Source organism: Centrocercus urophasianus, unplaced genomic scaffold, assembly GCF_019232065.1.
Source record: "Centrocercus urophasianus isolate 14NV4802_14NV808 unplaced genomic scaffold, USGS_Curo_1.0 seq_19, whole genome shotgun sequence".
Taxonomy (NCBI): domain Eukaryota; kingdom Metazoa; phylum Chordata; class Aves; order Galliformes; family Phasianidae; genus Centrocercus; species Centrocercus urophasianus.
Window position 1 is genome coordinate 7,510,914 of NW_024884744.1, and position 21,812 is coordinate 7,532,725.

Sequence of the window (21,812 nt, forward strand, 5' to 3'; positions counted from 1 at the left end):
CGGGGCGGGGTGTGCGCGGCAGGCGGGCCGTCAGTGGCTGAGGCGGGCGGCTGCATGGTGGGGCCGGCAAGGGTGGGGGGGAGTGGGTGAGAGTGCGGGCGATTAAATGGCGGACCAAATAAAAGCGAGAAAACCTGGTGCAGCGAAACCGGTGACGGAGTTGGAGGTGTGCCGTGAGGGCGGAACGTCTCGGGTTGCCCCGTGTGGGGGTCGGGAGGTCGGCCGGAGTCACGAGGGGGGGCTCCGCTCTGCGCTCCCCGGTGCGGATGGCAGAGCGCGAGGAGATGGCGCAGAGCCGGAGCCGGGGGTTCCGGCGGACGTGAGCGTTAATAGTGTGTTGTGAGGGTGGTCAAACACTGGAACAGCTTCCTAGTGAGGCGGTCCGTGCCCCATCCTGGCAGCGGTCAGGAGCCGTTTGGATAATGCCTGCTGTAATGTGCTTGAGAGAGCCCTGAAGTTCGGGCAGTTCAGCCTGATGACCTCTGCAGGTTCCTTGGGACTGAATATTTAAACAGCTTTTCCTCAGAAACACGCAAACTGTCCGCTGCCGTTGTGGCACTATGCAATGCATCTTACGTGTTTTCCATGCTCAGAGGCAGACAGTTTCTTGCACAACGAGCACACTTGCTATGCAGGCAACTTCTATTTATTGCCTTTTCTAAAATGCAGTGTGAGAAGAATCTGTCCTACTCCCTGCACTGAACAGGGACACCTGCGGCTCCGTCAGAGCCCCTTCCAGCCTGCCCTTGGCTGTCTCCTGGGATGGGGCACCCAGCACATCGCACAGCAGCCCCGCAGTGCCTGCACACCTGGGCTCGGATGGTGAGAGTAGTTCAACCTGACCCTGGGGCAGCTTTGGAAAATAGCACAGTCGCTTGAATTTGGCTCCAAGAGCTTGCAGGCACGTGCTCTGGAGATGGGATTTTTAAAAGCAGATTATTAAGCAAAGCTGTGTCTTTTCCATTATTCATTCCCTTCATTCTTCAGCATAAGTGTCTACACCACAGATCCTATTTATCACAATGTTCAGCATGTTCACTGTGTCTTTAAACACAAGATGGCAGCATTTTGTGTAGCTTGCCATTAAATGCAGAGTAGAACTAAAGATATTTTGCAGTATATCACTCAGAGGTGGAAGACTTTATGCTTTGAACAGTGAAAATCACAAGCTCATTTGTATTGCAAATCTGCCCTTGGTGAAGGTATCTGTCAGTGTGGTGTTCAGGGCGTGCAAGGTCAAGAGGGACCACTGAGCTGCACACATAGATGTTGGAAAGGGCAATGTAATAAAACCCAAATCCAGAAAACCATTTTCTGACACCAGTAATGTGCTTAATGTGCACATACATACTAAATGAAGGCACTGTCACGACCTTAAAGCTGTACCAGATAGTTGGGGCTGGTAACATTTTAAATTTTACTGTAGAAGCTTGAATGCTTTTCATTTCTCTACAACTATTTATGATATTTCTGCATATGGAAAATGCAACTTAAGACTTTCTTCAAATCTTTAAAAGGAAGTAAGAATCTGAGCCAATGAAACAATAATTTAATAAGATACTTATGATCTAGCAGTGTCTTAGGGAATAGGATTTGCAGAAGAGAGAACTGTAACTTAGCTGATGTTTTGTGGCTAGCAGGGAAAGCCCAGATACTCAGAGCTTCAGCTGTGCCCACAATTCTCAGCCCCGCCTGCCCTGGTCTTCCTGTGGAGGACTTCACAGATAAAAGCTTGATTCAGATCTTTCTTATCATGAGCAACAGAGAGTGAGCTCAGTTTGTCCATTACCCTCCCATGTACTCCTTAAGCATCGTAAGTCATTTTACTAGTGGTGTAACTTCACAGAAATCTTTCTCTACTCACCCTTGTTACTTTCTTTGAATTGATGCCTTTTAAAAGTACTTCCTTTCTCTCCTAGACGCTGTGATGCAAAAACACTTCTTCAGTGGACTCTAAAGCTGTGTGCTTCTAGGACAGTCCCTGGTGTGACTGACAGGTTTATTTTTTGCCTTAAAAAGAAAAATTATGGATTATTCCTCTACATGCCATAAATCCCTGTCAAGAAAGAAAAAAAAATCTGGGACATCCAGCAGTCATTATTGTTGCATCTTATCACTGAGAGAAGTTGCTTTATTTCTGGTGCCCTTACTGGCACTTCTCTAGCAGGTTCCTGAATCTGCTGCTAGTCGCAGATAGGTTTTTCTCCTCCTATATTTACCACATCTGCTTCCTGCAGTTCTCCTATCTTAGCTTCTGTAGCCACGAATATGAGACTCAAACAGCCCCTTCTGAGCCTCATCCCCACAGGGAAGGTGGGATCCCATTTCCCCATCTCTCTGCCCACCCTCTGAGCCAGCCCAGCCAGATCATGCAGCCTCCCAGCAGTGAGATGCTGCACGAACTGCACCCCGATGGGGTCTGGCTACACTAATTAGCCAAGCTTCATTTCATGTTTCACTGGGAAACCTTCGAAGATAAATCTGAAGAACTTGTGTGTGTCCCCTTCTATTGAACAGTTTACCACACGCAGTTGCCTTATGGTTGTTCTATTTTAAGCTGGCTATTGTGTGCTGACGTGAGAAACAGCAAAGTCACAGCAAAGTCAAGTTCCTTCAGAAATTCCTTTGAGTGACATAGAAACTGCTGAATTCTGGAGTTTACTTCTGGAATTTTCCAAGCTATTATTTCCTGTATTTTCCATAACTGCACAATAAAGGATGCACTCTCCTCCAAAGAATCTCATCATAATGCCTAAGATAATTATCTGAGAAAGAGGTTTAAGTACAAAGTAACAAACATCCATTACCTCTGCTGTGAGTTATGGTCTGCGTTTATTGGACAAATAGGAAACAGAAGTAGACATAAAGAAGAAACTCAAGGAAGTTGTGGGGAGATGAACAGAAAACCTCATACTATTTTCAATACTCCTTTTTATCTTTTTTTTTTTTTTCCTAAATGCTGATGAAACAAAGATGGAAATGTAAGAGGAAATGCCCAGGCTGGAAAAAAACATCACTGTCAGTTACAGCAAGGACATGAGTATATCTGTGACTGTGGCTTGTGTTGCAAGCCCATACAATCCTGTCTGATTGTTACAGATGGTGTTTGTATTTTAAAATGTTTAGGTGAAACAGCACTCGAGAGAAAACAACTGCACAGCAATGCACACTTTAATGACTAAATACAATCTTTATTATAGAAACACCAATGATAGAAAAATGAAGGGCATGCATTCCTTTTCATAACAAAGTAATTTTTAGCAACCATCTATTAGAGCAAGCTAAAAGTGATCAACCAAACCAATTCCATACACTTAAGAAGTTAATCTACATCTCCCTGGTTACCGGAACTAACAGCTGTTTTTTAATTTGGACATTTTTTTTGTCTGTCAGAGACCCGCAAAGGACTAAAAAAAATTAAATCTTACTTTATAAACTCGTTGGGTATTTGCCTAAGTATGACATTGTATATTCATGGGATACCCTGAGCTACAGGGATGTGCTCACCTCCTAACTTCTGCTTCACTGTGTTCTTCACTCTTCTTGCCAAGTAAATAGCAGCACGTCATGATCATTTCCAATTGTTTTGCCTTTGCCACTTAGCGCAAGCCCAGAGAAGATTTTATACAGCTTCCAAAAAACAGCAAACAAATAGTGATATATTGCATAAGAATTAATCAGTTTAACATTAATCTAAACATTGTTCAGTATGAATAGTTTGATTCATTCTAGTGATAAAATGGGGTGAGAGAAAAGCATTAACTTTGCATCATTGGTAAAGCTGCCAGAGGGTGTGACAAGATTAAATACAGAATTACAATCATCATTAAGAACAATTTTCAAGCCTCATTTTGATAGCAAATGTTAAAAGACTGAATATTAATATACAGAGCTTTTCCAGTATAGAACATAACAAGAAAATCCTATATTTAATTAAAGTAATAAATCATACAGATAAAACAACCCAAAAATCCAAAGGCCATGTGAAATAGGACTTAGTTTTTAACGGGGAAGATGTCTATTGACCACCAGCTGGATTAGCTTAGGGTCAGATCATGTGTGGAGCTGAGCTTTTTAGGTGACAGTTGTTATTAAAATGTCCACATATAACAGCTTGGGACAGCAGCATCAGAAGTGCAGGCATGGGCTCATTTTCAATTGGAAGCACTTCCACATATTTACTGTTTCCTGCTGCTTAAACATTACACAGTTTAAAAAAAAAAAAAAAAAAAAAAGTGAGTGCTTTAATATAGTATTAAAAAAAATCCTGCTTTCTACACAAAAACAAATAACAAATAACTCAGCAATGGCCCACAGCTCCACTTCCTGACCAGGCAGGCAGCAGCAGACATTTTACTTTGTACCAATGGTTTTCCTGAAAAGAAGCACAAGCAGCAGGCTCACAACTCCCCAGACCTTTCACGGCTGCAGTTCTTACAGACAAGGACTAGTTTCCACCACCCAGGTCTCTCATTAACCATCAGATTTTCATGTGGGATGAACCATGAACAGGAAGAACACCCTGAGAGCTAAGGCCTGAACAAGGGCAGTGGGCTGCATGTCCACTAACAGCAGGAAAAGGTGGGAGGGGGAAAATGAGCTTAATAAAGTTTGCTAAGTGATATCATCACTGCTGGAGCCTTTCACAAAACAACCTTTGAAATAATGGAGCATTCAACTGATTGTAACTGCATGCTGCTTTACCTTATGATTATATTCAGCTGCCTCCCTTGTTCACAGCTGGTTTTAAGTTCTGTCTTTGGCTTCTCCAAGTGCAAAAGTGATTCCAAATTGTCTTTATCTTTCTTGGTTATGAGTTCATTGAAACTAAACTGGAACATTGCTGGAAAATGAGGATTACTGCCAGAGCCACATGTTATGGTGCTATTGAAGGGTGTCGTGTTTCCTGCTTGGCACGGACCAGAATCTTCTAGAAATTCACAGAATGGAGGGATTTAAGTAACTGAACTCTCTTGATGGTTAAACACTGGTAAAATACCAAAACTGATTTTAAAAAATACTGCAGGCAAATCAGACTCACAAGGTACTGACATCAGTTTTAGCCAGTGTAAATCCACTGTCATTCATAACTGCTCAGGATTTGGGTCATTACTTAATGGAAATCAAGTGATCTTCCAGCATTTATATTATGTTTATTTCCAAATAAAGCTAACAGCAAGACATTTTTGCAGATAGCTTCAGTCTTTCTTTTGTTTAACTGATGCCATTCCTGAGTCCTATCCAGGCAAAATATTTATTGGTAACATTAAGCTACTGCCCTAAACCCCAAGGGGAAAATGAGCTCTTACATAATATTGTTTTCTCTTCAACAAATGTTTTTACATATAAATCTTATCATTTTCATGTAGTTTCCTGCAGTGAGCAGATTTGATGGTGATGTGCGTACTTGCATATTTGTGCATATGTTTATCTTTGTAACCTTTTATGACAAGGAGATTTTTTCTTTTTTCAACAAAGAAAATTAGCTGAACTTAATTACTCTCAATAGCAATTACTGCTTACACGCCTTCACATTTGCTTAGCAGGAAGTAGACTACAAAGTGTTGCAAATACTTTAAAGCAACTCTAGACTGTTTCCATATGAAAATCCAGCTGCTCAGCTGCAAGTGTGGTGGATAGCATTAACTTCTAGGCAGAGTTTATCCAAAGCCTGTGCAGGCTTTCAGTTCCCACAGACACCTTAAGCAGACAGCTTCAGTGGATTTCCATTTACTCAAGGACATTGTGCAGGTCTGCTACAGTGCTGGCTACTTCAGTATCTTCCAACATTAAGAGAGAGATCACAATACTGTCATCCCACTGAGGTGACAGTTACCAAATTCAGTGGTGAACACTACAACAGGTCCATGTCTGTAAAGGAAGCAGGTGATGCATAAGCTCTTGTAAGACTACGAAATAATAGGCTCCGTGAATCTAGCAAGCAGTTTCACCCCAGTCCCTATCTATCACAGCAGCATCCTTAGCACAGGTCCACTTATCACAGTGCTTTCAGAGCCTCACGTCAGCTTTCTCCACCTCGTGCTGCAAAGACATGGCAAAGGGATGCTGCATCTTGAGCACCAATTGGTAAATAGAATGTCTTGGCCTTGTGTGGATGAGTGGAGTTACTGACTCCAAACACACTCCCAGTTCTGCACAGACATCTCAGCTGCCTGTCATCAGCTGCTGAATGGTGCAGCTAACAGGGTAATAGTGCAGGATAAACTCAGCAACATCAGATTGCTCTCATATGCCATGTCTTGTGAGGCTGCAGTTCAAGAATTATTGGCAAGAAGGTCAGACATCATTGCAGAGAGGCTGAGACAGGCAATGATGAGCAGAAATTTTTGCATGCATTGCTCAGGCAGACTCTGTCTGACCCTGCTGAGTCATCTTATCTGCATACAGAGTCACTAGAGGCTAGAAAATTAATAAAAATACTGCCTCCAGAGTGAGAGTAGGGTATTTCCACTGTGTCCCTCCAAAAGACTCAGTAGGAAACAGTAAGTTACTAAACGTAAGCCTGGTGTTTAAAAGGACTGAAGGGAATTTGCTTATCCATCAAAGTCATTCTTATACTTGCCCCAAATCTTTAGCAAAAAAACAGTGCTTCTGTAGGACTTGCTCTGATTTAATAGGGTTGCCTGTTGCTGTGGATCTCTGCTCTACTCACCTGAAGATCGTATTGCGGACTCAACTCTCCTAATAAATATGAATGGCATCTTAAAGAAATTGATTTTTCTTAATACTTTTTTAGAAAAATCAGACGGTTTTTATGGGGGATAATGATGCTGCCTGCTTTAAGCTATTTTTAAGCATCTGACTGAGGTGGTCTGAATTGCCTCTTTTTTGATGATACAAAGAATTTAGGCTTCTAACTTTGATCCTCTGGACCCCATCTAAATAAGTTGCTAAGAATAGCCTAAAAATAGATGGTATAAATCATTTCCTTCCCACCTTAAAGAAATTACTTCCAGAAACATGCATTAGCTTTAAACACGTGGTGTCATTTCACTTAAAAATACGGCTCCAGAGCAGCAAGGCTGCCAGGTAAAAGCAAAAACTCATGTGATTCCCCTTCTTTGGAAGTACAAGAGCACCTCAGATACGTTCATATCCTCTATGGGGCTTTTTTCTGGAAATCAGAAACGTGACAAACACAATGACCAACAGTCCCAGGATGCTCAGGCCCACGACGATGGGAACTGCTTTTGTGGTTTTATCAAGAAAACATTCTTCTTCTGAAAATAAAAAAAAGATCAGATAATGCATTAGAGTAGAAAAACGTATTTCTAGACTATGGATCCATATTCTAAAACATCAGCAAATACAAGCCAGAGGTTCTCAAGACCTTTCTTCTTATTCTAAACTATACTTAACATGATTTTATCTCGGATGAATCTTATCCCAAGAAAACAATACTTGGCCTGTGAATAGCTTCATGCTTCTCTGGAGAGTGACTTTTTCATACCCACAGTAATTCTTCTACTGCCAAGATGGGTACATACACAGTAGGAGGCTTTCTTGCTCATAGCAGATGTGGATCATGATGCTACAATGTGCAAGTCTGAAAATAATGAGCACGACACATCTTGGATGGATAAAAATTACTGCTTTGTGGTTTCTAATTGTTTCTGCCCAGTAAAAAGGAAATAGAGTTCGGAAGACATTTTTACAGCTTCTCAGAGTCAAACAGGCCAAGTTGTTGATGTAATGCTGCTGTAACCTATACAAAATTATAAGGATCTTGAAACCAATGATCATTATTGCTTTCTTTTTCTTCCCCTTATAAGCAAATATAAGGGATAAACAGAAGTCCCAAGAAACCAACAGGGAGGAGGCTGGTGATGTGCTTAATTTATGGAACTATTCCTTTACTGGGAATTTAGTCTTTCAAAATCTTTATACACAGCAGATGTAGGTAACAGCTTCATAACTATTTCACGGCTGCTGGAGAATTATTTCAGGGATGGTGTCTGCATTCTCAGCCCTTTTAATTAAGAGCAAAACTAGTTTAATTTTGCACATGGCAGTGGCTAGCAGAGGTCAGCCCGTCCCTGAAAACAGAGAGTATTTCTAAGCTGTCTCTGCTAGAGGTGAGGCCACCAGAAGCCATATCTGAACTAATTCATTGTGCATATTCAAATGGGAATGTGGGACCAGATGGGGTTCTATGAGTTGTTCCAGCTCAGCTTTCTTCTGTTAAAAGGTCTTCAGAAGCCTGATAGCACAGACTGGATTCTCAGTGGGGCTTTTAAGAACCTAAAGAAAGTTTATAAAAAAAAGCTTCCATGTCTTAAAACAGTTCCAGATGTAGCTTCCCATTATATTCCTTCTGGAATAAGAAACCAAAATTTTAAACTAACAATAGAAGAACAAGTCAGATAGAGCCAAACTAAGTCAAAAGACAAATCTAAATTAAGAGGAAAGCAGAAGCTGTATTTTGTAAGCATTCAGAAAGTCAGATGGCAGAAGAAGGGAACGTTTTATTAGTGCATGTAGAGGGCTGGACTGCTGATAAAAATCATCTGGCCACATGAGTTCCTGTATGGAAATACCCTGAGCAGAAGTCGCAGAAACGTGTTCTGTTTGAAGGAGAACTCAGGGTACCGCTGAGACCAGCTCTCTTCTGTGTAGAATTTTTCATGAACCTCCTAAAAGTAAGGCAGTGAACTGAGTACCCATACTGTGAGACGCGGGGATTTCCAAGGTCACCCAACGGTCCTGGACTCCACACCCCATCCAGTTCCCAGCTGCATCCCAACAAGAAACATGGATGGCAATGCCTCATTTCTCTGTAGAAGGAAATTCAGGTGCGGGCATAGGAATGAAGCTGTGAGGATCCCCAGTACATTCTCCCAGCACAGGCAATGCAGGGATCCTAAAGTCCAGTACTGGTCTTCTCTGTCTTTGCAGCAGGTAGTACTAAGTTACATGGTTGTGTATACTCAAAACCCAGACATCATATTTTAATTCTGAAACTAAGTGTGACAGTTGTGATCCTCCTCTGGGGCACATTTCATCATTTCTAGATACAGCTGCTCTGCAAGTATCATCCTGCATTGACAAATATCCCTTACTAATTGGCAGTTTCACTGCTGCAGCTGTGGGATGTCATGGGCTGTCAAAAGCTTTTCAAAATTGCTAAAGATATTGAGGGCAGTGACCTTGAACTGATCTGTATTATGTATGAGGGGCTGGAAAAAGCCAATGAAATGGTGGTGAGCACACCTCACCTGGGAAAAAAGAGGGGAGAGAAATAAAATGGAGAATGTCCAGCTGAACATTTTTAATGAAAACGGGAAATGGAAGTTACCAAATTCAGGAGGGAAAGATGCTTTGCCATGGGTATTAGCACAGTGTTGAAAATTATTGGGAAGAGAGTGAAACTACAGCAGCAGGCAGGATGCAGTATCTGGCAAGAAGTCTGTATGGTTAACATCTAGCAGAAGGAGATACCTCGGCCTACTGGACTGCTGACAATTAGATCTCAGAAGGGAGGAAAATATTTCCACATTACTTACCTTTTCCAAACTGGTTGCCAACAATATCAAAGGCCTGCAGCTGCATGTTAACAATGAATAGCTGGTAGGTTCTCTCCAAGCCAAAGGTTTGCTTGCTGGCACACTTAAAGGAATTCCCCAGCTTTGCTGTAAAATGCTGCTGGCGTATGGCTATGTAATAAAGTATACCTGGAGGTCATAAAGACAGAGATAGTGATAAATGGGCATCCAAAATAATGCTGCACAACCAGAATCTTCCTGAGATAAATGAAGGTTCAGAAGCAGTGTCACAGTTGTTACGAAAGCACAGATGTTTTCCCTGTAATATATCAGTTATTTTTGTTTGTGTTTAAATGAGTGCTTCAATTACCAATGGACGACTCAGCCAAGCTTGGGTCCGAAAAAGATTCAGGGCGTTCACTGCAACAGTGCTGCTTGTGGACAACAGCAACATCTAGCAGAGAGGCAGGAACAACACGCAGTGTCTTTCACCAGCACCACTGTGGAGGACTGACAGTCCATGTGAAAACTTCAAAACTGAAGATTAGGCTGATCAGCTTGTGTTTGCTGCAATTGGCATTTAGCAAAATTGATATTTTGGCATTTTTGATCTTAAATTTTATTCTGAAAGAGTGGTGAAAGCAAAGGGAGAGTTTTTGAAGGTGAAAGAGAAGTTAAAAGAAAATAATGAAACTACAGCTTGGTCACCTCTTTTCCACTTTCTTGCCATGACATTTAGGTGAATGACACGTTGAAAGCCTAACGAATACATAATTTGCAGCATTCAGAGTTTTAAAATGTGAAAGTCTATCCCACACCCAGAACTGTTTGATAGCAATTTAACACAGTGAACATTAAATATAAAAGCACTGACCTTCAGAAGGTAACTGTAATTCAGCCTCAATTGTACTGACATAGTATGTTGGATCTTTCTGCAAAAGATGATGCATCTTTATTCCTACTACATCCCTATATTTGTAGAAAAAAATAAAGTTCACCACAGCAAAATGCTTGCAAAATAGGTTCTCAAAGAAAGACTTTTCAAAGCATCACCTTGAAGACTTATGAACCAACTTGGCTGGATGTATTGCATTTTCTTTTCCAAATCATTAGTAGACAAGTCGCCAGCATAACGCTGTGATCTCGGATACTTCACTAGTTTTGCTCAGTGCAGTGAAACCAGACATGCAGATGTGCTTTTGCACACATTGCTCAAGCTAGACATTTGTGTGACTTGTGGTAACCAAAAGTAGGAGGGGGTTAAGCAAATGTTATATATTGCATAAGGCATTTTATTTTTATCCACCGGGTTTGCTTTCATTGAGGGTCCCAGCAATGCTTGCATTGGTAATCCTGCAGTTAATTGATCCCTGCTGACCTGCAGGCTGACTGCTTGCAGAACCCATGGTGATATATTTTAAAGTACCCAGGACTCCAGCACTGCTGTGCAGTTTATGCATCGATGGCCTTTATGTGAGCAAACTGCAGAAAGCAGCCATGCTTCTGTTTATCATTGCTTTGAACCAGAAGAGGGCAGCAACCAGCAGAGACAGGAGCCCTTCACAGAGGTACTGCTTGTTTTCTACTTTGTCTACCAACAGAAATCACTACAAATGAGGAAACAGCAACCTTGATTGTCTATATAGGGAAGAAATAACTGTTATGTTCTACCCTGTTGGTGCTGGCTGGCTTTATTTCATACGCCTACAGTCTGCCAACAAGGAAAGCACCTGGTACTATAGCACAAAACAAAATTTCCAGCTGGACTTTGCCCATCCATGCTCCAAAACGCTGGTGCAAATTGAACACTCTCCTGCCCAGGACAGCCAAAGCATGACAGAAAGCCCCAGGGACTTTTCACTCCTAGCAGCACTGAAGCATGCTGAGAGTCTCTACACAGCTTCCCTGTTATTGGTTTTAATTCCAGCTCTGAGCACATAGGGATCGGTGACTGCAGCTGGTGGCCAAGTAGTAGCAAACATGAATCTCTTCTGTGCACTCGCATTTAATGTCCTGCAGTTTTAATGCTGGTAGGGTAGATTGTGAAAGAAGTTTAAGAAATAAAATGGTTCTCAGCATTATCCTACTTAAAGACATAAATAGGTCAAATAGCACATTTTTTTGGCAGCAGCATTATCTTCTGTTTGGACAGAGTTATTGACTTTGCTCAGGATGAATGCCTGTTCCTACTTCATGTATTGTGGGTTGGTTATGAAACTTCCCTTTGTCAAGTTCTTTGCCAAAAGGCACCTGGCAGCAGTGAGTACCGAGCTTCCCACCTCCCTATGGCCACACCACAGCCCCTGGCCCAGCTCCACCTTCACCCCTGCAAATCACAAGTGCCACCTCTATAGCACTCCTGGTTCAAAGTCAGCACTGCAGAAGCTGGAGAGGCCAAACACATCAGTAACAGCAGCAGAACGATTTCTTAATAACTTGCCTTTCAAAGAAAGCTTAAGCCGTGCCCTGCTGCTCTCTTGAGACTTATCTTGGGTGGATTGCATAATGCTGTGCCAGTAACCATCTTTTTCAGGACAAGAGAGGTCAAAAGGTTCACATCACTCTCCTTAGCTCTGCTGTGAGCTGGTACTTTTATGGGTACTTGAATCACTGGACTTTTTCTAAGGATCTTCATAACACAGAGAACGCCACCCTTGTTGCAGAAAGCACATTTTTAAACCAAACACTCATGATGTGAACTGATCCTTTGTTCTAAAACAGAACTTTTCTTTGTACGTTTTAGATGTCTTTCAGTCATCAACAAAAATCAAGACAATTACTGATTGAAAGCATTCCCAAGCATTAATGACCAAGTATTCAGCTGTGATAAAATTTACTGTTGCCTGTTGGAGCATGACAGACCTCTGGCAGTTTTCTCCTGTAGTTTTAATACCAGCAACACTCATGGTAGGTTACATTGAAGACCTGTCTTCATGCGATGTAGTTTGAGCTGGAAATGTGGTATCAATACACATCCCATCAAAATAAACACTGATTTTCATACTAGGAAAGCATAGGCCTATCTCTTGCTCAAGTTTCTGTGTATATTTGTAAGTTTCCCTGGACTGGTGCATTTTAAGGGCACTTATCTACAAATTTGTTGTTGCAGTTCAGTTGTTTGGAATCTTCTTCTAATCAGAAATTAGAAGAAATTAAGCCCTCTGGGCTCTGGACAGGCTGTGGCCTCTGGGTACATACACCTTCATAGGCTGCCCTCTGGATTTAACAACCATATTCAACTTTTGCCTGGGCAGCATTTATGGGAAGCAAATGACTAATTCCACATACATCCAGGTTGTCTCAGAGATACCATTTCATAAGGACAACTTGATAGCATGACTCAGAGCTTCCAGCACACACACCTTGCTTCTGCACAGTAGCTCCAACCCAGGCCCAATTCCCTGTCGCACTCCAATGCAAGCAGCAGACGTGGCCTTCCCCCCCCTGTCTCCCCAGTTAGATTTTACGTCTGCAAATATGAGTTGCAGATTTTGCTTAGCACTGATCTATAGTTTGTGCTGCTAGTTTGGCAGAACATTTAGCCAAAGGATCCAAGGGCACTGTATTTATCCTTTATTACACATATGAACCCTTCAAAATTCAGAGTTCCAATAGACAAGATGGGATGAAACACTGAAAGTAGCCCTGCTCTGAGCTGGGGACTGAGCCAGGTGGCCTACAGTCTCTCCTGGACTGAATTAATCGTGGTTCTGTAAATCCAGGCTCTTAGGAAGGGCAGGACAACTAGCACCGAGATGGATGAAATGCCCTTTTCCACAGCACGCTGCACATCACTGGTCTGGCTGGAAGTGGATCAGGGGCAGCCTGGGTTCCCGTTCCCCAGACCTAAACCTTGTTCCCACTAAATACAGTTACCTTTACAAAGACGAAGCTTATAAATCCTCCAGTGAAAGTGATGTTCAGCACAGACTGCACCATCCCACAGCTTCCAGATATCTGGGTGGTGTTGGGGTTGACAGTCAGGTACTCCATCTGCTTCTGTGGAGAAATGAGGACATTGCGGGGCTATTTATGAAGTGGAGGGGAAAACTTAATATGAAACATGCAGGCTAATATGTTTAGAGTTTAATTATGTGGTTGGATTAACAGACCAATGCCCAATAGCTGTATTAATGGAGGTTACAGAACCATTATTGGGAAGGCCATCATCACAATTTCAGGGTTTTTACATCTTTTGCTGAATCACTTGCCATGGATCAATGCCAAGAGAGGGTAGCAGTTTCCCAGAACCCCTGTACTGATCCAGCTGGCTGACATGATGCTCCCAAAACCTCATTTTTCAGCACTGAGACAACTCATCTCTGAATCCAAACAAGTCTGTGAGCTGATAATTTATTTCTCCCACTGAAACTTGCTATTTTAAACCCTTCACTGATGTCACTTCAGATTTTAACTAATCTCCCATTCTGGGAAAGAGAAGTAACACTGGAGCCAATCTGCCCTCCCAAATATTGCTGCCATGGATATATTGCTGAAATAAGAAAGTATATAACATAATTATACGAACCAAAGTACAGCAGTTGAGATGCTGTGTCAAAAAAAAAGGCTTCAGACTCACAACAAACCAGTTATTTTTATCATACAACTTAATTTCTGCAAATTGCTTTTAAAGGAATAGAATACATTCCAGCAAATGAAGTAGTCTTTATAAGGCTTAGCCTGTAGTGCTTTCACCTCACCTTCTGTGTGCTTAGAGCCATCAGCTGCAAACCCATCACTGCTTTGACGCAGGTCTTGTTGCTGCTGGAAATGGTGTATGTGCCAGTGGGGATGGGGGAAGGCTGTGGTGCCAGAGTGGGTCTCACCATCATTGTAGTAGATGGGATGGTTGTATGAGTCCCCTGATGAGTGGTGGTTGCGTTGGTCATGGCTGTGGCTGTTGGACTTCCAGAAGTTGTGTGATTAATTGAGCTTGTGGTGGGATTTGCAGTACTGTTATCAGTGGCTGTAGTATTTATGGCAGCAGTTGTTGTTTGTGTCTTTGATGTTGTACTCTCTATGGTTGTGTTTGTAACTGTGTCCACATGGGTTGTGATTTGGTTGTCTGGGGACACAGTCGTGTTCTTCACAGCTGGTGTAACTGTTTCCATTGCCTGGGTTGTAGCCTGGCCAGATGCAGCTGTTTTTGCTGCAGTTGAGGTTACTGCTGTGGATGATGTCTGGCCATACGCTTTGCTGATATTTGCTCCTGCCTGGGCTGTCATATGAGAGGCTGGTGCTGTTGTTACCCAGCGTTGGTCTGTTGTCTGCAGAGTAGTTGTATGGTTTATGGAGCCTGTGATGTTAGGTTGAACTGCAGTGCTTTGATGGGGTGGTGAATGATAAACAGAAAGTGGCAGAGCAGAAGTGATGGTATGGTGGAAGGACGTGGTTTGTGGAGACAGCTTGACACCCAGGGCCACTTCAGCACAGCAGGAAGAAAATGCTGCAAAGAAATGAAAAGTCAGTAGTCTAAAACCATTGCATTTAACGTTCTTGTTGATATTTACAACATAACTGCTCCCATTTTGTTATCATGACTTTATTCTTCCTTTGGCTTAATGTCATGATAGGAGAGCACAAGCAGACGTAATTTTGCACTGCTTCCCCAATCTTCACACCTCTGAATATATCCACTGCAGAGGCAGCACACTGGCTCCTCACTCCCCACATGCTGCACTGACTGCTGAACAAGACAGCGGATGCTATAGAGATGTGAATAGATCTTGCACAATCCCTACACTGTACATGAATTCCCTTGCAGACAACAGTGCAGCAAGATCTGCTGGGAGTAAATTATCAAGGTATAAGGAACAACTTGTTCCACTGTGGGTTGCTGTTAAAATGAAATCCAAGCATAACAAGTGAAGAGGTGGTTGGTTAGTCACAAACAAAGCATGGGGAAAGGGAACAATTTTTGTATGTGAAGGAAACGTAGTGGTCTTATGATGATTCAGAACAGACTGGGAGGCAGAAATTCCAGGAATTTGTTTGTGGTGCTGATGTAGATACGGCAGCCTGACCCCTCAAGTTCTTCCTCATGGGAGATACCCAGGGAAAGATGGGCCCTCTTAGTAATGCTTTTTCGGCAATGAGAAACAAATTTGAGGGTACAGCTTTCAGGGGTTTTTTGAACCGCATCTAAAAATACTCACAGCACAAAAATCACACCGGCATTTTGTAACATTTACAGAAATGTATTCCTTGCAAAATGGAAAAGATGTAGTTCCTATGTGTAAGTAACAAAGGGAGGACATGGTGGATAATGTACACTGTAAAAAGAGATGAAGTTCACAATTGTTCAACTTAAATCTTTGATTGTGAGTATGCAACAAGGCACTGTAAAGACAAGACCAAGCTAAAAGCCTCAAGTCACAGACACAAATGTATTCTTTGATGTGCATGAGGCTTTACATGTAGTTAAACGCTTTACTGACTAAATTAGCTGGTGGACAGAGATGAATTCTCCAGTCTGTAGACAGAAAGAATCCGAAAGTCTGATTTTCCCTTAGAAATGACTGTGATAGAGGAGAAGTGGAGGGATATGCTCCATATTCCTAAACTTGCCTAAACTTGCCTGGTTTCACCTCCGTACTGAACTGCACACACTTGACTGCAAATGTAGCTGTTATCATCAGAGAAATACACGTTTGTGCAATTGAAAAGTCACAAAAATAAGGACAGACCCCTCTGCTATTACATTTTATCAGAAGGAACTGAAAGTGCTGTAATTAGTATCATATTTTAGTTCATTTTCTCTCTTTTTTCTTGCCTTTACCACACCTGCTGTCAAAGTTGAGAAGCAAGTAACTTCTCCTCTGTATGTTCATCTCAATCAGACCAGTGGAAAATCAGAGCAGTTGCTGTGTAACACAATAGAAAAAGAAAGAAGAAGCTGCAATTTTCACTCTTTTTTTTTTAGCCATGTGTGTTTGTGAAACAATTCGTACTTGAATTTATGTAAGCCTTAAGCAGTCAGCACTTCTCAGTTTTTACTTAACAGATTGGTTTTGGTTATTGACTACGTAACACAAAAATTTATGGGCATGGAAAGAAACATCATTTCCCTTTTCACTTGGATGTTGTCCATAGTTTTTAAATGGAATTTCATTTTCCCCAGAAGGTCATTTCATCAGAAAAATAATCAGCCCAATGTGGTCACTGAAACACCTCTTGGATGGCCTTGGTTTTTACCCTCCAGATGACTTGCCAGTATCCTCCAGCTTAGCTATCCCCAGCATTTTGGGCCCCCTGTTGGGCCATGCCCATGTTTCCAAACCTGTTGGTTTGGGTCATCTCAAAACGCATTTGGCCACTGATCTCAGAAAGTCTTCCCAGGGATGAGTAAAGATCGATCTCTGCCAACCCAGTGGTCTTGGCCATCAAAAGCGGCCACAAAGCAACAGCAAATTGCAGCTCTGCATCCTGCAGTTAGCTTCCATTTCTTTTTTCTCTGAGAAATTTGCCATCCCTAATGGGTCTGGCCCAAAGTCCATGCATTCTGACAGAGGAAGTTTCAGGTTTTCCCTCCATTCAGTAGCATCCAGAGGAGAACAACAAGGATGATGAAGGGTCTAGAGGGAAAGTTATACAAGGTCACTTCATTCTTTCAGCCCAGAGAAGGGGGCCGAGGGGAGGCCTTGCGATATCCTACAGCTCCTTACAAGGGAGCAGAGGAGCAGTGCTGAGCTCTGCTGACTCTCCAGTGAGAACCAACACCGGCAGAGGCACACAGTTCATCTGTTCAAAGGAACTAAGGTGGAAGGGTCTTGATCTGGCTGTAAAATGTCTCAGCCTGGCAGCCCATGACGCAGAGGATGGAAGAACCTCTTGCTGGGGATTTCTGACCCTTCTCGCCTAACCACACACCCACAGTTTGTTCTGCTTTATGCTGCCCAGAAGAAATGCCTGTTTGGATGACAGATTCTGTGCTAGTTACAGACACAAAAACCTGACCTAAGCTCCTACAGAATAGACTCTTGCCAGTTCTGGCTGCTTTGATTTGAGCTCTCGAGGAACAGGAAAAGCACTAAGATATTCTGAGAGGCTTTGGTTCTCTCTAATATAGTTTACTTCAAACACAAGAGCATGGATGTTTCTTAAACATCCTACCCTTCAGACTCTTCTCCCCTAAACTCTGATTCATTTTAATTCCCTACCTGAGTAGAAAGAGTTTGTGGCATTAATGAAAGATCACAACAAATTACTGAAGGAACTATCAAAAACGAATGAATAGCAACTGAGCAAGAAGTTCATCCTGGCCAAAGACACCCCTGCTGACCACTGAGTTATTTCTCCAAGTCTGCATACATTTTGGGGTCACTTCAGCAGACTGTGGCTATGAGGCAGGTGTCATAAAGTAGAGCAGATGCGGCTGGAGCTCTGTGTGGTAAAGTCCTGCACTGCTCCCCTGCTCACCGCGCTGCCACTGCAGAGCTGGGAGAGGGGCAGGAGTCATTGCTGGTGTGAGCTGTGCGTGCAGATAGCAAAGCACACCACAGAAACCCAGGACCCCACCAGCAAGCAAAAGTCCTTAGCCATTACACAGATTAAATTACTCTCTGTCCACATGGGCCAAGTAGATTTTGTGCAGTGACTTTACATGCTAAGACACATCCTTGACCAGGCTCACTCCACAGATTTTCAGGGACAAGCACTAAGGATCAAATGGTGACTTTGATGTAGGTGGTTGTTAGATAGGTCCCAGCTTCTCCCAGACTTCCCAGAGCCCCCTGCCTTGCTTTTGCTTTCCTCACACCCTGCATCTTGCAAACAAACAAGCAACGTTTCTTTATGCCTTGGTTTTTTTGCTTATCTCACTCAAGACATTCAGTCAGTTCTGCTGGACATCAAATACAAGTAATACAAATACAAATAAGCCTGCTTCTAATACTATTTTGAGCTGACTCAATCACACAGAGTTCATGTCACCACAGAGTGCAAAATACAAGAGAAAATATTACATTAAGTTTACATCAGCTACAATTAAATTAAATTGTATGTAAATTAAAAAACAGTTATAGTTAATTCTTTCTGGTGGGGCTTCATTAAAATCACCTTTAATGCTAGCTGCAAGACTGTTTCCAGTTTGCAGTCTATTAGCTCCTCTCATAAGCGCAAAGAAAGAAAAGCAGCATAATCTGTCTTTTTTTAATAGAGAAATGATGGAAGATGTGACTCACCGCAGGCAAAGGCTAGCAAGACCAAGTGTGATTTGCTCCTTCCCATGGTCAGTGCAGCTGTGAGGCCAAGAGATGCTGCTTCTCGCTGTGGTGCAGCAGAAAGGAAATAAAGGTTTTCTGGGGACTGCAAAGTTTCACTTGATTCAGGGAGTGCTCAGTCACATGGGTGGAAAGGAGGTGGGGAGGGAGGGGGGAATCCAGTGCTCATCTATAAACTAATGCAAAAAGAAATAGCTGCTGGTTAAGAAGGAAAGTGAAAACAGAAAGAACTGCTGGGTTTGTGCAGCAGAGGACAAGCTCTTACCTACAGTCAAAGCCTGGGGTTCTGTAAGGCCATGCAGAACTTCATGCTCTTTTCTCCAGTTTTGGAGACTGCAGCTGCAGCCCACTGGAGGGCTAAGACCTGTAAATCAGTGCTTTCTCGCATGCTCTTTTGAAAAAAAAAAGTTTCTTTGGGGTAAATTCCTCCTCTGAAATTAAGGCACAGAAGGGAAAGGCGTTCTCTCTGGCTTTCTCCTCAAAACCTGATAAAAGTGAGACAGGACTAAGCAAAGTCTCAAAGAGGCTCTGGTTCTTCCTGGGGCTGCTGTTAGCCTTTGTTGGATGGTGCAGCCAAAGTGGCTCACCATTAGCATTGAGTCCAAATATATTCCCAGCAAACAGCAATGACCTACCTGTGTTCCATGAAGGATCCTCTGTGAACTATGCCAAGCCAGAACAACAGTTGCACAGGCAGATCCCACTGTGTGTGGCCACATGCCAGCGATCTGCAGCAGAACGTTTCACCTGCATGTTTGTGTGGATGGATTTCCAGCCCCATGTCCTCACCATGAGGCCTGATAAAGCTGGAAGCTTAATGGAAGTAGAAAAGAGATGATAAACTCATAGAATAAGAGGAAAAAATGCAGGGACTCTTGTGGTCCTGATTCTTCTCTCTCTCACACCAGAATTAAAGTGCAGTAACACAGTGAGGCCAATGACTTGAAAACTCAGATGAAGTGAAGTGGATGCTGCCTGAAATTAGCTCCAACTTATTTTGTTCTCTGTGTTTCCATTGTGTTTCCACATACTCATTTGTACTTCCCTGCCCCCCTACATGATCCACAATACTCATGTGTGCCCTCCTCAGTAAGCCATTGGTAGCCAAGGGTATGAAGATAATGTGAGGATATTTGCAATAAAATCATCCCATTCCTTGCCTCATTACCCCAAACATCAGCACGCACAACTCTGACCTGTCTTGGTAAATCTCTGCACTCTCCTAACAGTCCCAAAAATTCAGGAACATGAATAAGAGAGAGAGGCTAAGAAAATTTAAAACAACTTTTTTTTTATGATTCACACATAAAGTTGAGTTGGATAAATGCATGGTTGTTTGTTTTTGCCAGGTGTGTTGATGGGACTTTTCCAATACTCATTTCTTCTGAATAGAAAGAAATCTCATTTGACTTGTTGCTTCATACAGAGACATCAACCACAATGTTTTGTACTAGTTATAGTTTTTATAAATTTCAAACAAAGTGTGGTTTTACACAGATCAGAATTACAGAAAGCTCATTTGCACACTTTTTTTCTTGTAATAATTTCATACATTCATCTTGACTGGAAAAAAGAACAGGTAATTCTGTGCTCTTTCCCTGTCTGATTATCTCTCATCAGCCACAATATACAAATACATCATTATCAACACAATGGAAAATATGTAAGAAACAAACTGTACCAATTCTTAGCTGGGGAGAGGAAATGTTGGCAGCTATTTCAGCTCTAGCTGCAAGAAGAAACACTGAATTTGGCTCTCTTTTTCTTCTCCTTATTCTTAAATATTTCTAATAATACATATATTAGAAATCAGGCTTTGAGTATTTTTGGAAGGAAAAACAAGGCCTTTTCATACTCAGTCCTGCTTGTAATCTCAGAGACTTAAGAAAACGATGGATAAAAGAATGGCTTTTCATTACGTACACAAACAACGTAAGACCAGGCGTGCAGCTTTGTTGTGACTGGCAACATAAGCCAATGTCCAGACAGGGTTGGGCTGCAGCCACCTATGGCCCAAACAACAACCATTGGTCTGATACTCCATTCAGTGGTGTTAGACAGTGAAAGAAGGAGAGGATCAAGCCTGGTTACTTTCTGGCCTTGATTGACATCATGGTGATTGCCTGCATACCAATTTGTCACTACCTCCAGTAATGAAGAACTCCATTGCCCAACTATACCCAAATCAGCAGAGGGAATACTGTCAAGGATGTGAGGCTGCTGAAAATCTCACGTACTGCATACAGCCATGGGGCCAGGAGTTACTAGCCATCCTCAGGACATTCATAGTGCAGGAGTAACTTAACCTTTGGTCAAACAGGAAAAAATGTGAAATTTTGGAAAAAAATAATAATTCAAAATAAAAGTAGGAATGAGAATTGTAATAACAGCCCATACCTTTGCAGTGAGTCAGTGTGCTGGGAGACACGAGACAGTTTTGTAGCAGTCTACTTCTCTGCTTCAGCTCCAGACTACTCCATAGGATGCCACCACTGACACTCTTGTAGGGCACAGTGGGACGTGGGGGAGAATGCTCTGCTTTCCCCTGAAAGGTCTATAGTTTTTGAATCCACACTAGAGTTCAGCATCAGAATTGGTATGAGGGAACTTCAGTATCTCCCACTTTACTCAAAGATAGTGAGACACCAGGGCTATAGGAATATCTCACTGTCAGTCTGCACACAGCAGAGGTAGGATGAGGATTCACAATACCTGATTTTCCATCTCCAGTTCAAACAAAGAATTCCCACTGCTATTTCACCATTGGAATGAGATTCCTTCACTTGAAACTCCAAAGTGCAAGTTGGGGTCTTTCCATGAGTGTGTAATGTCACAAATACTAGTTTGGGCAGTTTCACATACACAGGGTAACCCTTCCCCATCTCTCTCTCACACACAAATCTTACTATACTTACTTAATGTGCAATCAAAGCTCCCTTCCCCTTTCCTCTCCTGTGCTTAGGGCAAGGGTAGACAGGAGCACTGTTAGCAGGCCGTGCAAAAAATACTGAAAGTAATATAGAAACAAAAATGAAGTCATTTTATGGAGAGGATTAAATGATTGCACTACAAAAAAAAAAAAAAAAAA

At 42.3% G+C, this 21,812-nt stretch overlaps 1 protein-coding gene across 1 annotated transcript; it reads right to left on the reverse strand.

Moving 5' to 3' along the window:
* Positions 1-3,175: 3,175 nt before the first annotated feature.
* On the reverse strand, positions 3,176-18,822 carry LAMP3 (lysosomal associated membrane protein 3). The gene is made up of 6 exons (XM_042821093.1): positions 18,686-18,822; positions 14,204-14,949; positions 13,380-13,502; positions 10,378-10,435; positions 9,525-9,692; positions 3,176-7,241 (listed from the first exon to the last, which is right to left on the reverse strand). Exons 1-6 carry the CDS (start codon positions 18,729-18,731, stop codon positions 7,102-7,104), a joined length of 1,281 nt encoding a protein of 426 aa, XP_042677027.1. The 5' UTR covers positions 18,732-18,822; the 3' UTR covers positions 3,176-7,101.
* Between the last annotated feature and the right edge of the window lie 2,990 nt (positions 18,823-21,812).